General features: G+C 42.1%; 1 protein-coding gene across 1 annotated transcript in view; it reads right to left on the bottom strand.

The window, feature by feature from the left end:
* Window positions 1–21,872, bottom strand: part of myo9ab (myosin IXAb) — a 156,715-nt gene that overhangs the window by 56,306 nt on the left and 78,537 nt on the right. Inside the window, exons 9-12 of the mRNA XM_039017992.1 lie at window positions 20,921–21,037; window positions 15,691–15,825; window positions 6,272–6,393; window positions 636–777 (exon numbers count right to left, since the gene is read on the bottom strand). Of these exons, the coding sequence (XP_038873920.1) occupies window positions 636–777; window positions 6,272–6,393; window positions 15,691–15,825; window positions 20,921–21,037 (516 nt within the window). The remainder of the gene's footprint in view (window positions 1–635; window positions 778–6,271; window positions 6,394–15,690; window positions 15,826–20,920; window positions 21,038–21,872) is intronic.

Raw genomic sequence — 21,872 nt, 5'->3', positions numbered from 1 at the left:
GTGCAAGGCCAGGGCAAATACCAGAGTGTCATAACTGATCACTGAATGCATTTGTTTTTGCAGTTGTGTCATTTCTCTTTTGCTGAGCATTTGGGATTGATTTTCTCTCAAGGGCAGTACCTAGCTACACACCTAGTTACACTTTCTCTGGCACAGAATATTTCATTGGTTTTATTAGAGGCCCAGGAGCACATTTAGGCTTGTGTCAAGGGCAATCATCAGTTAACATTTTTACATTTGACATTTTAGTCATTTAGCAGACGCTCTTATCCAGAGCGCATACATTTTATTACATTTTTACATACTGAGACAAGGATATCCCTACCGGCCAAACCCTCCCTAACCCGGACGACGCTATGCCAATTGTGCGTCGCCCCACGGACCTCCCGGTTGCGGCCGGCTGCGACAGAGCCTGGGCGCGAACCCAGCCCAGCCTGGGCGCGAACCCAGAGACTCTGGTGGCGCAGCTAGCACTGCGATGCAGTGCCCTAGACCACTGCGCCACCCGGGAGGCATAACAAAGCCAGGCTGACATGTGGCATGACCTGTTGTTGAGAATGTTGTGTTGTCGACAGGTGAGTACACTGATCTAAGGACACATGTTGCCATCATGAAATCACGTCAGCAGTCCTTACCTTGACCCCATATTTGACCTTGCCGGCGTAGTGGTGGATGATGAAGGCGGGCTCCATGACAGCGGGGAACTCGATGTAGCTGTTCCCCTCGTGCTGCCGCTTGAACTTGTCCAGCAGGGTCTGGTTAGAGGCCTGGGGAAAACTAAAGGGACAAACGAGGGGGGGGGGGGGGGGGTAATTTAAAAGGGTTAATTCATTAATATAAAGGACTGCAGGATGGGATACCAAGGGATAGAGATCTGACTAGCCTGGTTCCAGATCAGTTTGTGCTGCCTTGCTAACTCCTGTGGTCATGCATGACAACACAAACAGAGTTGGGACCAGGGTATTTACTGACAGGTAACATATCATCTTTAGACGTCTCGGTATTCCTCTCAGTATTCACAATGAAACAAATGCATGACAAAGTCCTATGACCTGACACAAATCTCTAGCTACACTCCACTACGTATTTATTTGGACGACCCTCCTTTGGACAGTGAAGCTAAAACATTTAATTTGGCTCTATGCTCCAGCATTATGGATTTGAAATAAAATGTTTCATATGAGGTGACAGTACAGAATGGGACCTTTTATTTGAGGGTATTTCCATACATATGTTTTAACATTTACAAACTAAAGCATTGCATTTGCGTAGTGGCATAGAGCAGGAGAGTAGAGGCGCTTGCAGTAGTTACCCACATGGGGAAATGTTTCGGTAGCCTAGGGTCTAATAAAAATATGGCCGTCTATAAACACATTTTATGCAATTCTACATAATTTTACAACGTTGGAGAGTGCAACGCTGGAGAGATGAGAGTTGTCTATGTCTATCACACCATTCAAGTTCTGTTAGAGATACAGGCGTGCTTCTCATACAGCCACGACCACGCGTTGGTCTAAAACATAGGTTACAATGTTGTGCAAACCATAAGCCCGGACCGGCCCAACCAAAATCAACTCTTAGAATATCAGGCCCGGGCTGAAAACCAACTTTTTCACATTATGTTTTTTTGGGTGTGCAGGAGAATTAACAGAGAGTCCACTCCAATGAACGTTGATCGCTTTTATTCAAATGTTTACACGTTGCAAAAAGTGAAAACTGTTTTAGATGCCACAAGAGGTTTCGGATCCGGCCAGAAAGGCTACGGAGCAACAGTCCAAAAACAGAGAGGTGCCAGACCTGTTCCAGCAGGATCCGGCTCAAATGAAATCCACCCATTTGAAGGTGTTGTAAGTATTTGGACAAATTCACTTATACAGTGCATTCGGAAAGTATTCAGACCCCTTGACTTTTTGCACATTTGTTACATTACAGCCTTATTCTAAAATGTATTAAATTGTTTTTTCCTCATCAATCTACACACAATACCCCATAATTACAAAGCAAAAACAGAAATACCAAATTTTCATAAGTATTCAGACCCTTTTACTCAGTACTTTGTTGAAGCACCTTTGGCAGCGATTACAGCCTTGAGTCTTCTTGGGTATGACATTATAAGCTTGGCAGACCTGTATTTGGGGGAGTTTCTCCCGTTCTTCTCTGCAGATTCTCTCAAGCTCTGTCAGGTTGGATGGGGAGCGTCGCTGCACAGCTATTTTCAGGTCTTCCCAGAGATGTTCGATCAAGTTCAAGTCCGGCCTCTAGCTGGGCCACTCAAGGACATTCAGAGACTTGTCCCGAAGCCACTCCTGCCTGAGGTCCTAAGCTCTCTGGAGCAGATTTTCATCAAGGAACTTTGTCTTTTGCTCTGTTCATTTTTCCCTCGGTCCTGACTAGTCTACCAGTACCTGCAGCTGAAAAACATCCCCACAGCATGATGCTGCCATCACAATGCTTCACTGTAGGGATAGTGCCAGGTTTCCTCCAGACGTGATGCTTGGCGTTCAGGCCAAAGAGTTCAATTTTGGTTTCCTCAGACCAGCGAATCTTGTTTCTCATGGCCTGAGAGTCCTTTAGGTGCCTTTTGTAAAACTCCAAGCGGGCTGTCATGTGCCTTTTACTGAGGAGTGGCTTTGTCTGGCCACTCTACCATAAAGGCCTGATTGGTGGAGTGTTGTAGAGATGGTTGTCCTTCTGGAAGGTTCTCACATCTTCACAGAGGAACTCTGGAGCTCTGTCAGAGTGACCATCGGGTTTTTGGTCACCTCCCAGACCAAGGCCCTTCTCCCTCGATTGCTCAGTTTGCCCGGGCGGCCAACTCTAGGAAGAGTCTTGCCGGTTCCAAATTTCTTCCATTGAAGAATGATGGAGGCCACTGTGTTCCTGGGGACCTTCAATGCTGCAGAAATGTTTTGGTAGCCTTCCCCAGATCTGTGCCTCGACACAATCATGTCTCGGAGCTCTAAGGACAATTCCTTCGACCTCCTTTTGACATGCACTGTCAACAGTGGGACCTTATATAGACAGGCCTATCCAAATCATGTCCAATCAATCAAATTTACCACAGATGGACTCCAATCAAGTTGTAGAAACATCTCAAGGATGATCAATGGAAACAGGATGCACCTGAGCTCAATTTCGAGTCTCATAGCGATGGGTCTGAATACTAAATAAGGTATTTCAGTTTTTTATTTTTTTCAAAAAAAAAATCTAAAAACCTGTTTTCACTTTGCCATTATGGGGTATTGTGTGTAGATTGATGAGGGAAATATTTTATTTAATACATTTTAGAATAAGGCTGTAATGTAACATGTGGAAAAAGTGAAAGGGTCTGAATACTTTTGGAATGCACTGTATGTGTATTAAAGTAGTCAAAAGTGTAGTATTTGCTGCCATATTCCTAGCATGCAATGACTACATCAAGCTTGTGACTCTACCAACTTGTTGAATGCATTTGCAGTTTGTTTTGTGTTTCAGATTATGTTGTGCCCCCCCAAAAAATGAATGGTAAAATTTAAAAAAGCATTTAAGTCACTTTTATTATAAATAAGAATAAAATGTTTCTGAACACTTCTATATTAATGTGAATACCACCATGATAACGGATAATCATGAATGAATCGTGAATAATGATGAGTGAGAAAGTTAGAGGCATAAATATCATACACACCCCCCCCAAAATGCTAACCTCCTCTATCATTGGTAATGGTGAGAAGTTAGCATGTCTTGGGGGTATGACCTTTGTGTGTGATCTTTCCAAATACTTATGACACCTTGAAAATGGGGGGACTAGATACATTACATAAAGTGCTTTCATTTCTAAACAGTAAAACAAATATGTATGAAAATACCCTCAAATAAAAAAGGTGCTATTCTGTTCTGTCACCTCATATGAAACATTTGAACTCGAAAGCAAATTAATGGTTTTAGCTTCACTATCCAAATAAATATGTTGGGGACTGTATACCAAAAATTATAAGCCTATGGTATACCGGGGTAAATTGGTGTCAGCTTTTTCTATCATACACATTGTCGCAAACTTTCGCCCTTTAGCTAAAGCATGCTATGGGACTCCTCTGCTCTGTACAAAGTAGCGTGCTCCCTTATTAAAGTAAACTACACACCATACACTAAAACATGCCTCGGAGGCTATGACACATCCTGGTTCCCCTTGGGGTCAGAGAACGCGTCACTGGCCCGTTATAAATGGACTAACCTGTAGTAGGGCCCCTGGAAGCAAATGCTATCCTTGAGAGATTCTGATTGCTTCAGCTAGCTTGCGGTCTCTTAACTATAAATTATGAAATCTTAAGTGGGTTCTGGGCTGCTTCATAATGATTACCATCGCGTTCCTCCGTATGATGAAATAAATCACGTGAGAGGCCCGGGAGGGAGGCCTTTAAGAGGGGAAAAAGATCCCTCTTTGACCTTGTGGCTCTGGGAAAGCAGTCCCCACACTCATTCATCCACTTGTTATTACATCCAGATGAGTGTTCCGGGCTAAGTGGTTAGCAGCGCTAATAGCTATGTTAGGCTAGGTTAGCATGGCTAATACAGTCATGGTGGTCCTGTGTGTTTTTGTGTGCGTGGCTGACTTTAACTTATGTGGGATTGAGATGGTATTGTGAAGTGGCCTGTGTGAGAGGCTTTTAAAAAGGGCGGGCGAAAGCGTACATGTGCCCCAAAAAGGCAAACGTATGAATGAGTATCATTTTTATGTGCTTAAGTTAGCCTGGCTAAAGCTGTAATCAATCAAGCATTTCGCTAGTAATGAAGAGAGCCTGTTGTATTCCTCATCTTGTCTGTAATCTGCAGGGTGACTAAGTAGGGAGACTAAGGTCACTATAAATGTGTAGGTCCATCAATGTAACTAACTTGGTTTTATATTGGCTTTGTCCTAAAGAAGTTTGACATACAGTCAGGTCAAACATTATTGGCAATAAAAGACTGTGTAAAATAAACAATACAAACACTGAGCTATACTGTATGCAATTTCTTTTTTGAAAATGATATTATTTTATACTACTGTAATACTGTAATGAAACAGGCAGGGAGCGGGTCTCGAACCCTCGACCTCCTAGCCCGAGGTCCGGCGCGCTATCGACTGTGCCACAAAAGCATGCTCCAATGAAACAGCAGGGAGCAGGTCTCGAACCCTCGACCTCCTAGCCCGAGGTCCGGCGCGCTATCGACTGTGCCGCAAAAGCATGCTCAAACGGCAGAGTCGATTTCCGCGCTTATAAACCCAGGGTCGTTACAATACATTTGCTCAGGAAAATAGATACAAGTAATACAAAAAAATATAGGGGAAAAAAATATAAATTTTTGCACTATTTTTATTTGTCTTATTTTTTTTTTTAACTCTGCATAATTGGGAAGGGCTCATAAGCAAGCACAGTAAAGTCTACAACCCGTTGTATTCGGTACATGTGACAAATAAAATTGGATTTGATTTCAATACTCCAGCACCCTCCCCTTGCGAGGATAATGACACAGCCTATTTTCTCAAACATTTGATGAGATTGTAGAACACTTTGGGAGGGATCTTAAGCCATCCCTCCATACATAATCTTTCCAGATCCTTGATATCATTTGTCTGCGCCTATAGAGTGCCCCCTTCAATTCAAACTGTAGGTTTCATCCAAAAACGTAAGCATATCCTGAGAAGTACCTCATACCTACGGTAAAATCTGGTGGTGGCTCTTGGTTGTTACGGGGCTATTTTGCTTTCACTGGTCTTGGGGGCCCCTGTTAAGGTCAACAGCATTATGAACTCTACCAAGTACCAGGACATTTTAGCCAACAACCTGGTTGCCTATGCCAGGAGGCTGACACTTGGCCACAAGTGGATCTTCTAGCAAGACAATACCACCAAGCACACATCAAAAATCCACAAAGAAATGGTTAATTGACCACAAAATCATCATTTTGCAGAGGCCATCTCAGTCTCTGGACATGAACCCAATTGAAAACCTGTAGTTTGAATTGAAAAGGGAAGTACATAAGAGCAAACAAAAGATACCAATAATGTTGGACCTGACTGTATAAAACCAGCACAATCTTCTGAGCCCTGCCTAATCCTTCCCAACTACTATGTTCTTAGGAGCTTGAGGACATTCAAGAACAAACCCTTTTTACAGGTTTTGGAAAGAAAGTACACATCTTAATGTGACATTGCAGGAAACTGCCCAGAGGTATTGCTTTAACTAGGACAGAGGTGTACAAAAAAAAGGATGGCGAAAAGAGAAAGGCTTTGACGTGACAGCTCACATACTTGCACTCTTCGTCCAGCAGGTGGAGCAACGCAGTGGGCTTCTTGCTGATGAGGTTGATGCAGCCGGTGTTGTCGATGTAGTCGATGTTGTGCCAGCTGATGCCCTCTGCCCTGTACTCCTCCTGAGGAGGCGGGGGGGAACAACAGTGATGTGGTGTCAGAAAGTGCTGACGGTAAAAGTTGTTCACAAATCATCCAATACATAACATTTCCCCTTTGGGACTCAAAGTTTATTCAATTCATGTGAAGGTCAAGTCAAAAGTCTGGGGAATGCAGCAGAGAAACAACATGATTGAACAGTAAATTCATCACACTTGTTATGGTACATTCTGCTAACTTTAAAGGGATACTTCGGGAATTTGACAATGAGGCCCTTTATCTACTTCCCCAGAGTCAGATAAACTCGTGAATACAATTTTTAAGTCTCTGTGTGCAGTTTGAAGGAAGTTGCTAACAAGCGCTAGCGCAATTGCTAACAAGCGTTAGCACAACGACTGGAAGGCGATGGTACATGCTAAGCTAACATATGGAATTGTTTTAAGATGGTCATACCATGGATCATTTAGCTATTAGATTTTTTATTTTAGGACCACATTAGGTATATAAAAAAAAAAAAATACAAAAAGATTATTAGATAAAATATTGAGTTTGGTCTTTACTACTAGCCCATAAAAATGCATTGAACAACACATTAATAAATGGAAACAAAAAAAATATTCCTTATGATTTATTTTTTGACTAAGGTTTTGAAGTATCCGTCTCAGGAAATACTTTAGTTTTTTTGGCCACATATTTTGTTGGCACAAAACTACCTCCAACCCTTCGTTTGTATGGGTTACCTTCAGATGAGTGCCGTTTGGGCGTTACAGACATTTGTGAGAAGACCGATTTTCGGCTCATGGTACGATAAACACAGTTGCAGGCCCGGCATAGGCGGATGCAGTGGATTGCCCAAACCTGATATCTCTAGCTTAAACTGACGGATTCTGCTAGCCGATTTTTGTATTATGTTACTTAGATTGACGCATGGGTGCGTCAATAGACTCTTAAGGATTAACTTCCTTCATACTGGACACAGAAAGCATAAGCCACATTGAAACAGACCAGACGTTAACTATACAACAAAGGTCTCCAAGTGTGAACAGTTTCCCCCCCCAAAAATGAGGGCGAGACTTTTTACAGTGTAACGTCGCGAAGAAAGTCTAGAAAACCATCAGTTTATGACACCTGGAACCCAGTGGAGTTGGGGGGGATATAAACAGGTTTAGGGGTGCAGGTCACGTATGTTAGCTGGGTGTTCTAAGCCCCTCGAGCTCTCCCGACTACTGTAGTATGACCCAGAAGCCCTGTGGGAGCCATCGTGTGCATCTTTGGGTCAGACACCATCACAACAACAGAGGACCAGGAAGTGGAACTAGCCGGGACGCCCATCTCCGCGGCTAGCAGGGCTTACGGTGTGGCCAGCTGAAGCAGGAACATGCTTTCATGTGTGCGACTTGACATGCCTACCCCTTCCTCTCTCTCTGCGGTCTAAACCCTATGTGGCAAGCACACTAAGAAAAGCCTTCTTAACATGCAGTAGTTAGAGAAAAGAGGTTGTGGAAAAGGAACCAGAAATGACAAATTAGTCATTAGTGTGCGTTTTAGAGGAAATAAGTCTTTCTATTCCTCAGCCCAAGTGGCAACTAGAGGCAAACTATACCCATGAAATTGTACATACAACTTACTCACATCATGAAGCATTACTATACCGTCTCATTATGACAGTGCTCCTGTGTTCATCTATCACAAAAGACAAAAGTTCAAAATATATATATATATATTTTTTTTGAATTGTCAAAGAAATTCCAACCTGGGACATGACAAATCTGCACTAAACACAGGGCAAAGCAATCAAGGCCTAAACCTTCCTGTATTACAGAGGGGAACATAAGTTTTATTTGCAACAGAGCTTTTCAGGGGTTATGGCCGTATCATCTATTACTGCAGTTTGTGCTCTCTTCCTGTGCTCTGTCTCTCTCTTTCTCTCTCCCCCTCTCCGTCACTTGCTCTCTGTCACTCGGCTCTCTCGCACTCTCCTCTTTTTCACTGCTCTCTCTCTGCATCCTATGCTGTATTGTGCTTGGCAGGCTGCCCCAGTGTTAATGGCCCAGGGCCGTAGGGGACAGAAGCAGGCTCTCTCTCGTTACTATAAAATGAAAGGGTGGTTTATTGAAGTGTAGGGAGGAACACTGGGTCTGTAGAGGGAGTTGGGAGCAGGTTATGGTGATTTTACACCTTTAAAAGCAGCTACAGTATAGATACAGCATTGTGAGTCATGGAGCATCTCTGTATAGCCTGATCCCAGATTTGTTAGAGCAGTCTTGCCAATAGGAGTTGGAAAGAGGCAACATAGGATGAATAGATCTGGGATCAGGCTATCGGTGTTAGTGAGGGTAGTTTACTTTCTCTGTACTAATACTGTAGAGCAGAGAGTTCTGAAGGAGTCAGAGGATTGGGACTTAAGACGGGTCCACATGACTCATAGTGATGACGTCCTCAAGGCGTAAGCTGAACTCACTGACCGGAAATAGTAGCTACGGGGTTGGAATAAGGCGGTTCCGATAAAGCTAATGAAATCCTATCAAAATGATGACCATTTTACATTTCATTAAGTTTCCAGACTTCAGTGGGTGGGTGATGCATCATGAATGAACTGGCATTCCATTTACACAATTATTCATAGAAAAGGCAGAATTGAATCACCCTCTGATTTCAAACACAGACACCAGAGCACAGATGTTTTCTTGAAGTTGGTGAGAAGTCTATATATCTCAGGAGAGTGCCTAAATGTGATACACTGTTCGCATAGAGGCTGTGGTCAAGTGCTTTTGAGCTCGGATACGTCTGTAAATCATTTTCATACGGAGCGAAAATTAAGGAGCAATTGGCATGGTGGTGTAAACATTGGAGTCGGGCCCCTGTGGGTAATACTATTCGGTGGGGTCCTATTTGCTTTGGCCACTGTTCAAATGTAAACACTCAAATACTCGCTGCTGATAAGAGTAACTGATTGGTTGGAGAGGTGAGAGGGCCCAGTGTGGGGGAAGAGGACTAGGACTCATTTTTGCATGTCATCACCCTAACAATTCAAGTTAGGATTTGGGGAGGATAAACTGGATAGCTGATCCTAGATTGAGCGCAAGCAAGGGGGAGTAGAATAAATTGACCCTACACACTAATCTGAGGTCGTTTTTGCATTTCATCAGGATCTTATCAGATTAGGATTTGGAGATTGTAGGCTGATCCTAGATCTGTGCAACTTTGACCCAGAGCAAGGGATGGGGATTAGAAGTGTGTAGTATTTTTCTTCATTCAAACGTCAGCTGGAGGGAGGGGACATGACCACACTACTATTCACAAACACAAATCATTCAGAATCTGGCAACCCCTTACATAGGGCCTGGTACTCAATTTAACCTCCACAGTTTCTATTGTAAAATAAACTCCCATATGAAAAAACAATAACTATGCAGGGCCAAACTTTTGGGTGAACTTATAATAAACTTTAATCACCTTAAAGCAACATTAGGGGTGATGTTTTTGGGGTAAATGCTTAAGTGGCAGTTTCCTACTTACTAGTTGGCCATCACAAGGACAGGTCCTAATCATGTGTCAGAATGTTATGGCAAAATGTAGATTTCCGCCTATATAGACATACCCAAAAGTAATTAATTTCATGAGATAAACAATAACTAGTAATGCGGCATAGTTCTAGAAAGGTCTGGAACTCACCTTTCTGATAAAGATAGTTATACATTGCTGAGGTGTACTCACTTTTGAGGACAAAAGCTCAAGGAAATAATATTATGAAAATGAAAACAACTATACAACTTTTATTTCTATTAAACATAAGTGGGGGAATAGGGCTTGAAGTACCTGCAATGCTTTCTAAATGTAGTAACAATCAAATTACAAATAACTTATAACTCTTATAACTGTAAAACAAATCTGATCACATTTAGTGACAGTTCAAATTTGGCCTCATTTCATAGAACTGACGACAGAGCATCTTCTACCAAGCCTCCTCTGAGCGATGCAGAGACACCATTAGAATGTTTGCAGAGTCGTTACAACTTCAGCTTTACGCACAAAGGTGACTCCGTCCCTCTGTGACCAAGAGAAAGTGGCCGTGTTTCAATTCTACAAAATTATTTACAAACTATTCACATTGAGAGCTCTAAATCTGGCTGAAAATAATCACAGCGAGATGAAACCACGATTGATCAAATTGCTGAACTGTCCCCTTTCATATGGATTATGTGTGTGTTTGTTTTCGCAGGTGCATTTCGGTGCACCTGTGATAACCTCTGCAAATCTGTGTACGCGACCAATAAACTTTGATTTGATATGCCGTCTCCCAGGCTGGGCTCGGTCGATTCTTTGTCTAGGTAGGCCAGAAAATGTGATGTCTTTGCTTTGCTGACAGGGTGGTAGCGGGAAGCAGGCAGATGGGGCTTTCCAGCACTGGACCCTGCGACGTTCACAGAGCGCTTTGTACACCAGTCGGAACCGGTCCAGAACTGCTCAAAGTCCCCTTAATATCAAAGTGAGGTATGATGATAGGCCTATACTGTAGATTTCTAACAGAAAAACACTGACTTCATAAGATTTACTAAGGCTTGGTTGGTTTTAGCTACTGTTATGTTTGACAGGGCCTTACACAACAATGTTTTCCATGACAAATGACACATTTTGTTTCACACCTGAACTAATATTAACCAACACTGTACAATTGACCAGCTGTATTTGTTCAGAAAATCATTTTGTATTATTTCACTTCATATCAAATGTTCCTTTTTATGAGAAAAGAGCAATTAGTGCATTTCAAAAATTGCTGTGAAGGCCCTAAGCTGGGCTAAAAACACTCAGTATGTTGTGTGTGTGTGTGTGCGCACACACGTGTGTTCCCAGCCCACAGAGTGGAGGGTGGAGGTGACAGAAACAGATGACATAGCCAATGCCAGCTGGTGGTTATATGTGAGCGTCATTGTGAGTGAAGGGACATTAGGCCATACGTTTAAAAACACTGCTCCCCCCCCCCCCCTCCCCCTCCTCCAGCTGGCAGCGATGGGCCCGCCCGCCGACCTGCCACAGCCAATCAGGGACCGGAGAGAGGGAGACGAGCGGTGACAGCCATCGTGTCTGTCTGATCACAGCGTACATCTATCCAGCATCAGTTTTAGGAGGTTACCATGAGAATGAGAGAGCTACGGTGGTTTACAGAGTAGACGACCTAACATGCAGTGCATACCACATCCACTGCAGTTGTATGCATGTGTATCAGAGATGTGTTGACTGCAGAACGAGGGTGCAGGGTATGTCATTGTGTTAAGGACAACTGAAGTGTTGCTCACCAGTTTCTCATCATGATAGACCGAGACAGACAGAGTATTACTGTGTTAATGAAAACTCAAGTGTCTCAGCCTCGTAATGACAGCTCATCACACAGCCTAGGTCCTCCAGACCTAATTTACTCACGGGTGACATGCTAAATGTTAACTAAAGTACACTGAGGACGTGCAGGCAGTCACAAAATTTTGTCAGCCGGGTGATTGTCAAGCAAATAACGGTCGGTCTCAAGGTAATTGACCGTGAATTAACATAAACACATTTAGCATCTCCTGGCTTCCACACAGCCTACAAGTCACTGATGCAAACCTTTGGAACATCTACATTTTAAAAAGTCTAATAAATCCATGTAATGCAGCCTACACTTTCACAATAAATCCATTATTTATTTTAGGCAGGTCTAAAGAAAATGTAGTCTATTTCCAGAAGAACAGAATAGTATACTCTGAGTTGTCCTTATGTTAGGCCCTGATCTGGCTATGCCATATGGCTGTGGGCTACACTAGCTCATTTATCAGACAAGATTTGGTTAGAATTCCGTGACATTATTTTATAGTATGAAGAATACAATTGAACAAAGTGGAATAAAACAGAAAGGATATTTTCTCCAAACGATTTGCGCACATGTTGAGCGGTTAATGAAGAAATAGATACTCCTATATGTTTTATTGAGAGTTATTAATGTAACTTTAGTTGTTCTACAAACGTTGGGCTATATGTTTCCAAACATAGTCTGGGACAGTTGTGGGATGCGATAAATCCCAAATTAATACAACCACTAGCATCAAAAAAACGTTTTTACGCAATGAGGCTGACACAACGTTTAGCTTAAAATGTGATCAACTATTAGGCTATTTCTTCACGTTATGAGCGCAGCAATGCGCACACGGCAGTTGGCTATAAGCGTGAATGTTCCATTACCGGGAAAATACCATTATCAAAAAGGGTCTGTAAATGCAATTATGCAGGTAATGCTTTTATTATAAAGGTGCATTTTTATGGTGAAAATGATCTTCCCCAAACTTGAAACTCACGCACTGCTCATGTATGCCAGTTAGGCTCTACACCCCTTGTAAAGCGGATTAATGTGCTACATTTGAAGTTATCTGGCCACTTTAGTTGTGATACAAACCTTATCAAAACATATATAGGCCTATCGGCTAGGCTACATGAGGTGTGCGACTATGATTCGAAAAAGCCAACAAAAAAGGCATTGTTTCTTGCCTTACGCTGGGCATCCTTCACAAGTGATAATATATAGTGATAATATATAATTCACAAGTGATAAGCAATGTGCTTAATATTAGGAGAGTTGAGAAATAAATATGGGCGGCCTAGCCTATAGAAAGCTGATGGGAGCCTCCTCTTTTTAATAGAGGCCATCACTCTGATTTTATAGAAATGTTGGGCAACATGAAGTGTTTGATTTGATTTTTTATCACATTTGCTTTGATGTCAGAGTGATTAGAGGGACAATAGAGTGCTGAGCACCAGGCAGTTAGGAAGTTTGGTAGGTTACTAATGACCATCAGCAGCATTAGAGCTTGGAGAAGCCTAATTACCGTGACTAAACAGTCAAGTGGAATTTGACTGCCTTCATGACGCCAATGTCACCGCAACAGCCCTACATGCAGTGTAGCGATGGTTGAAATAGAACAGAGAGATTCAACCACACATACATTATTCTACACTTAGACAAAGAGGGAAAGACCTACAGTAAAATAATGATTACCTGATTAGATATGAAAACACTCAAACACAATTACAGACAAAATCAATTGATCAATTGACAGAAGAGTGAATCTAAAAGGTCCTGCTTTAGCGCAACCACTTAGCAGCTGTGTGTGTGTGTGTGTGCCCTTTCTGCCCTGCTATTTCACTGTAATGGCAGTGGGTTAGTAGATACGTGTAGTAGTGCAGGTGGTGAGTCATGGAGAGGTAACAGTACTGACACAGTTTCTGACGCAAATGACCGGTCACAGCAATGACAAGCAGCAGCTAAAGGACTCAGGGCTAACTTGAAAAAGAGATTCCTATCTCAATGGGACCAGGTCCTGTATCCACAAAGCGTCTCAGTAGGAGTGCTGATCTATGATCAGTTTTGACATTTAGATCATAATAAATAATATTATATGGAAAGATCCTAGATCAGCACTACTTCTCAGATGTTTTGTGGATACGGGCACTGGTTAAATAAAGAATAAATAAATAAAAACATGCATCATAGAATTAATGCTAGGATGGATAAACTATACTTCCTGGTACAGAGAAAAATAATACAAAAAATGAATTGGATGTTCTAAGCCCACAATAATGCTTAAACCACATCAGGATAAAATGTTGAGTGTAGTTACCTTTTAATTCAAGTGCGCACCAGCAAGAGAACATTCTTTGGTCAGTGGAGTTTCTGTAGCGCACATGTGATTACGGAGTTTGCAAAACAAAAGGCCACTGGATTGATGCAAATAATCATGATATCATCCTGCCAGGTAGGCATAGTTCACCTCGTAAAATAACATTTAGAAGGTTTTTGGGATCATCTCAACAAGAAGGTTATCGTTAGCATCATCGCTAACGGCTGCACAAAGGGTAGACATACACGCGCATACAGATACGGCCATTGCCTTTTCAGAAAGTTGCAGGGAATATGAATCACTGACACATTTTGTTTAATGTCTTATGGTCAAATTAATACATTTTCTAATAAGTTCAATCAATTTAGTTGATTTTCTACCAAGTATATTTTAGAATATTGTTGAATTCCGTTTTAATGTCTGGATTCTGTGATTCAGTCCGCAACGCGGATATGGTAAGGCCCCACATAAGCTACTTCAAATACTCAAAAGTCCGCAAAAGAAACTTACCACACTGAAAAGTCTGCATAAGAAATTTAAAACACACAGAACTTGAGTAAGAAACGAACCACACTCAAAAGTTCTCCTAGTATGCCATAAGCAAATGAACCAACTCAAAAGTCCTCATAAGCCAGGCACTGGGGCGCTAGCCTAAATAGGCTAAATGAGACATAAACCAAAACAATAAACACCATGCATACAAAACATGAATAGAACAAGCCTATCTCCAGGTCATTATAAGTGGTAAACACAGACAGAGGGGAGACAGGCAGCGTTACTCGAGTCGGTAGCCAAGAAGTCCAAAACATCCTCATCAAAACCAAATCAAAACACCCCGCCTGGAAACCTCTTGAGTGCGTAAATTCCAGACCTCGTAAACCGTGAATTTACTGCATTCCTTCCGACGATGAGGAAATAGCCCTTTTTCACAACCCTATTCATTCTATGTGGTTTTCATCTACTGTTTCAATCTGAAGCGATAAAAAGCCCTATCATTTTTGGAGAAATCATCTATAAACATAATGTTGTGGAATGTGGAGTAGATTCAATGCAGTGACACGAACACACACCCACTCTGAAGCTCAGACACACACACACACACACACACACACACACACACACACACACACACACACACACACACACACACACACACACACACACACACACACACACACACACACACACACACACACACACACACACACACACACACACACAACGACTGGGTGTGAGCGATTGTGTGCCCAGCGAATAAGACCAAGGTGAGGGTACTATAGAAAGGAAATGACAACACACCTCACAATAGCCATTGTGGAACTTGTAAACAGGCAGATCAGTCACTGCTTTCAGGTTAAAGTGCTCACACATCTCAGCTAAAGAGCCATAAGTCACAACTATAGAAATATATAATTACTAGAATGGACATTTGCATTCAAGTCAACATTCCATGATGGGTAGACTCGCAGCTTCCTTCTATTTCTACAGTCACAGCATCGGATTGAATGGGAGACATTATTGTCCACACGACACTGTGGTTCAAACATCAGTTAAAACTTGTATGCCAGTCCGGAGTATGACTGAACGCTGTTCATTCTGTTGTTGATCTGAAGTGTGGTCCATAAGCACTGACACACACACACACACAACCACACACACACACACACCTCTTACCTGCTCAAGCTTAAAGATGTGCTGATTGAAGTAGTGCTGGAGCCTCTCGTTGGCAAAGTTGATGCAGAACTGCTCAAAGCTGTTGTTCTCGTAGTCTTCAAAGCCAAAGATGTCCAACACTCCAATTGAAAGAATCTGAAGTGAAAGAGAGAGTTCAGTTTCATTTGGCATTGATCAAATATTAAACATTTGAGTACATAATACTCAATTTAGAAAAAAGACAAAGAGCTCTTGATGAACCTCCCATCAAAACCTACATAACCCGAACATAATGGAATAACGGTGCACCATATGTCACTGTCCATGCCATCATGCTATCTCTATGCAGGCCTCATGAAAAGCGTACAATTTGTAAGACCCCCAAAAAACAGGGGAATGACAAATTGTGAGTGACAGATGGATGTTCAACTCTGCTCCAATATCTTATGTCTCAAGAGTCTAGCGGTCTGGCTGAGCACATCAGAGAGCACTGTGGGACAGAAGAGGGCTAAGGGACAACAGTGCCTCTAACATTGCCCCAAACCACAGCAGTCTAAATCTACCCTCATCTGCTCTCCCAGACACGTCTGTTGAGCACCACCAAAACAAGCAGAAGAGGCCATCATGCCATCTGCCTCAATTTTCTGGGCACACATGTGGACACAAACACACACACGCATTTGGGCGGAGAGAAGCAAATGTGATCTGTGATCTAATCCTTTGCATGCCCACTGGGCAAAGCCAGTCAGCTGCCACGGTGACCCCTCCCAAACCCACATGCAGCAAAAATGATGCAACTTCAGTACACACCAAACTGAGATAGAGTGAAACATATTCAGTACAGATAACAGTAACAAAGAAACAGAAAGAGAGAGAGAGAGACCTTTAAATAGAGCCACAGACCAAATGAAAGAGGTCAATAGAGCTAGACATGAGGTTAGGTAAGAAAAGAAAAGGTCTGTTAGTGTAACGTCTGTTAGCATGCCAGCTAAAAGCTAACAAGCTCCTCTGGTTTTTCTACACTCCGAGCCCTGCTGGAACACACAGCCTACGCAATCTTAATCACAGTGCAAAAACGTGACGAATTCTACTGGCCTGTGATGAAATTATGTGTGTGTGAGTGAGCCAGTGACAGAGAGAGAGAGAGAGTGTGTGTTTGTGTGTGTGTGTATGTGTTTGTGTGCGTATGTACAGTTGAAGTCGGAAGTTTACATACATTTAGATTGGAGTCATTAAAACTCGTTTTTCAACCACTCCACAAATTTCTTGTTAACAAACTATAGTTTTGGCATGTCGGTTAGGACATCTGCTTTGTGCATGACAAGTAATTTTTCCAACAATTGTTAACAGACAGATTATTTCACTTATAATTCACTGTATCACAATTCCAGTGGGTCAGAAGTTTACATACAATAAGTTGACTGTGCCTTTAAACAGCTGGAAAATTCCAGAAAATTATGTCATGGCTTTAGAAGCTTCTGATAGGCTAATTGACATCATTTGAGTCAATTGGAGGTATGCCTGTGGATGTATTTCAAGGCCTACCTTCAAACTCAGTGCCTCTTTGCTTGACATCATGGGAAATTCAGAAGAAATCAGCAAAGACCTCAGAAAAATAATTGTAGACCACAAGTCTGGTTCATCCTTGGGAGCAATTTCCAAACGCTTGAAGGTACCACATTCATCTGTACAAACAATTGTACGCAAGTATAAACACCATGGGACCACGCAGCTGTTATACTGCTCAGGAAGGAGACGTGTTCTGTCTCCTAGAGATGAACGTACTTTGGTGCAAAAAGTGCAAATTAATCCCAGAACAACAGCAAAGGACCTTGTGAAGATGCTGGAGGAAACAGGTACAAAATTATCTATATCCACAGTAAAACGAATCCTATATCGACATAACTTGAAAGGCTGCTCAGCAAGGAAGAAGCCACTGCTCCAAAACCGCCATAAAAAAGCCAAACTACGGTTTGCAACTGCACATGGGCACAAAGATCGTACTTTTTGGAGAAATGTCCTCTGGTCTGATAGTTTGAACTGTTTGAACTGAACTGTTTGGTCTGCACAATGTATCACCGGGGGCAAACTACCTGCCCTCCAGGACACCTACACCACCCGATGTCACAGGAAGGCCATAAAGATCATCAAGGACAACAACCACCCGAGCCACTGCCTGTTCAACCCGCTATCATCCAGAAGGCGAGGTCAGTACAGGTGCATCAAAGCAGGGACCGAGAGACTAAAAAACAGCTTCTATCTCAAGGCCATCAGACTGTTAAACAGCCACCACTAACATTGAGTGGCTGCTGCCAACATACTGACTCAACTCCAGACACTTTAATAATGGAAAAATTTATGTAAAAAAATGTATCAATAGCCACTTTAAACAATGCCACTTAATATAATGTTTACATACCCTACATTACTCATCTCATATGTATATACTGTACTCTATACCATCTACTACATCTTGCCATCTTTATGTATTACATGTATCACTAGCCACTTTAAACAATGCCACTTTTATATGTTTACATACCCTACATTACTCATCTCATATGTATATACTGTACTCGATACCATCTACTGCATCTTGCCTATGCCGTTCTGTACCATCACTCATTCCTATATTTTTATGTACATATTCTTTATCCCTTTAGACTTGTGTGTATAAGGTAGTAGTTGTGGAATTGTTAGGTTAGATTACCCGTTGGTTATTACTGCATCTTCGGAACTAGAAGCACAAGCATTTCGCTACACTCGCATTAACATCTGCTAACCATGTGTATGTGACCAATAAAATTTGATTTGATAATGACAATCGTTATGTTTGGAGGAAAAAGGGGGCGGCTTCCAAGCCGAAGAACACCATCCCAACCGTGAAGCACGGGAGTGGCAGCATCATGTTGTGGGGGTGCTTTGCTGCAGGAGGGACTGGTGCACTTCACAAAATAGACAGCATCATGAGGGAGGAAAATTATGTGGATATATTGAAGCAACATCTCAAGACATCAGTCAGGAAGTTAAAGCTTGGTCGCAAATGGGTCTTCCAAATGTACAATGTCCCCAAGCATACTTCCAAAGTTGTGGCAAAATGGCTTAAGGACAACAAAGTCAAGGTATTGGAGTGGCCATCATGAAGCCCTGACCTCAAACCTATAGACAATTTGTGGGCAGAACTGAAAAAGCCTGTGCGAGCAAGGAGGGCTACAAACCTGACTTAGTTACACCAGCTCTGTCAAGAGAAATGGGCCAAAATTCACCCAACTTATTGTGGGAAGCTTGTGGAATGCTACCCGAAACATTTGACCCAAGTTAAACAATTTAAAGGCAATGCTACCAAATACTAATTGAGTGTATGTAAACATCTGACCCACTGGGAATGTGATGAAAGAAATAAAAGCTGAAATAAATAATTCTGTCTACTATTATTCTGACATTTCACATTCTTATAATAAAGTGGTGATCCTAACTGACCTAAGACAGGGAATTTTTACTATGATTAAATGTCAAGAATTGTGAAAAACTGAGTTTAAATGTATCTGGCTAAGGTGTATGTAAACTTCCGACTTCAACTGTATATTATGTTTGTGTGTGTGTCAGAGCTTGCATGAGTGTGAAGAATGTGTGTGAGGGAATGAATGCGTGTTTGTGTGAGGGAATGTGTGCGTGTGTCAGTGCTTACATGAACGACTTAATGCGTGCTGTGTGTGTGTACACTACCAGTCGAAAGTTTGGACACACCTACTCATTCAAGGGTTTTTCTTAATTTTTTGCTATTTTATACATTGTAGAATAATAGTGAAGACATCAAAAATATGAAATAACACATATGGAATCATGTAAAGAACAAAAAAGTGTTCTTCAAATAGCCAGCCTTTACCTTGACAGCTTAGCACACTCTTGGCATTCTCTCAACCAGCTTTCCAGTCACCTGGAATGGTTTTCAACGAACAGGTGTGCTTTGTTAAAGTTAATTTGTGGAATTTCTTTCCTTCTTACTGCGTTTGAGCCAATCAGTTGTGTTGTGACAAGGTAGGGGGGTATACAGAAGATAGCCCTATTTGGTAAAAGCCATATTAGGGCAAGAGCAGCTCAAATAAGCAAAGAGAAATGACAGTCCATCATTACTTTAAGACATGAAGGTCAGTCAATACGGAAAATTTCAAGAACTTTGAAAGCGAAGTCGCAAAAACCATCAAGCGCTCTGATGAAACTGGCTCTCATGAGGACCGCCACAGGAATGGAAGACCCAGAGTTACCTCTGCTGCAGAGGATATGTGCATTAGAGTTAACTGCACCTCAGATTGCAGCCCAAATAAATTCTTCAGAGTTAAAGTAACAGACACATCTCAACATCAACTGTTCAGATAAGACTGTGTGAGTCACGCCTTCATGGTCGATTTGCTGCAAAGAAACCACCATTAAAGGACAGCAATAAGAAGAAGAGACTTGCTTGGGCTAAGAAACACGAGCAATGGACATTAGACCAGTGGAAATTATTCCTTTTGTCTGGAGTCCAAATTGGAGATTTTTGGTTCCAATCACGGTGTGGGTGAACGGATGATCTCTACATGTGTAGTTCCCACCGTAAAGCATGGAGGAGGAGGTGTTCTGGTGTGGTGCTGCTTTGCTGGTGACACTGTCTGTGATTTATTTACAATTCAAGGCACACTTCACCAGCATGGCTACCACAGCATTATGCAGTGATACGCCATCCCATCTGGTTTGGGCTTAGTTGGACTATCATTTGTTTTTCTACAAAACAATGACCCAACACACCTCCAGGCTGTGTAAGGGCTATTTTAACAAGAAGGAGAGTGATGGAGTGCTGCATCAAATGACCTGGCCTCCACAATCCCCCGGCCTCAACCCAATTGAGATCGTTTGGGATGAGTGGGACCGCAGTGTGAAGGTTAAGCAGCCAACAAGTGCTCAACATATGTGGGAACTCCTTCAAGACTGTTGGAAAATAATTCCAGGTGAAGCTTGTTGAGAGAATGCCAAGAGTGTGCAAAGCTGTCATTAAGGCAAAGGGTGACTATTTGAAGAATCTCAAATATAAAATATATTTTGATTTGTTTAACACAATTTTGGTTACTACATGATTCCATATGTGTTATTTCATAGTTGTGATGTCTTCACTATTATTCTACAATGTAGAAAATAGTTTTAAAAAATTAAGAAAAACACTTGAATGAGTAGGTGTTCTAAAACGTTTGACCGGTAGTGTAGGTCTAAATCCTACCTTGGCACTGTCCTCCAGGTCTTTGTTGTTGAGCAGGGCATGGTTGGTCCTGAAGACGATCCAGTCAAACAGGGCGCTATACAGGGATTTGGCCATGGAGTCCCGCACGGTTCCAGCCTACATTCACACAGAGACAATCATGACACATTTTACTGTCTTGCTCCAATCACAGCGCTATATCAATCAATCAAATTTATAAAGTACATGCATTTCATCTGGACAATGGGCTTATCCTCCTGTCAACCCCCCCCTGCTCCTCCCCTTCACAAACACACACATTATTCTCCCCTCTTGATCTGAGCTGTACACACTGTAGGACAATATAAAAACACAATGTTGTTCAAATCCTTACATAATGTAGATTAGGTACAAGCAGCAATGGAAAACATTTCCATAAAATAATCTGCCGTACTCTTCACAACACACCAAATTAATCCACTAGACAGACATAGAGACGTGTGTGTGTGTGTGTGTGTGTGTGTGTGTGTGTGTGTGTGTGTGTGTGAGCATCTGTAACATATTATTTAAGTACCTTATTGTCCCAGATGTTTCTCCCTTCTTAAAGTGCTTGCTAATCTTCCTGCACAGCATGTGGTTTTACAGAGATGTAATACTGCACAAGGTTAATCAGACATGCAAGGGCAAACCCACAAAGGCTATAACTGCAGCACTACAAAACAAAACTACTGTACCGTATCCTTCTTTCTCCTGATCTGTTTATCTAGGCTTAACTATCTCTCTAGTCTAATATATTTGTATTTCCATCAAGTCTGTGTGTCAGTCTGTGCGTGCGCGTGCCAGTCTGTGCGTGTGCGTGCGCGTGCCAGTCTGTGCGTGCGCGTGCCAGTCTGTGCGTGCACGTGCGTCAGTATGTGTGTGTGCGTGCGTCAGTCTGTGTGTGTGCGTGCGTGCGTGCTTCAGTCTGTGTGTGTGTGTGTGTGTGCGTCAGTCT

Source organism: Salvelinus namaycush, chromosome 21, assembly GCF_016432855.1.
Source record: "Salvelinus namaycush isolate Seneca chromosome 21, SaNama_1.0, whole genome shotgun sequence".
NCBI classification, from domain to species: Eukaryota; Metazoa; Chordata; class Actinopteri; order Salmoniformes; family Salmonidae; genus Salvelinus; species Salvelinus namaycush.
Note: the sequence above shows the minus strand (reverse complement) of the source record. Positions and strands in the feature narration are given on the sequence as shown.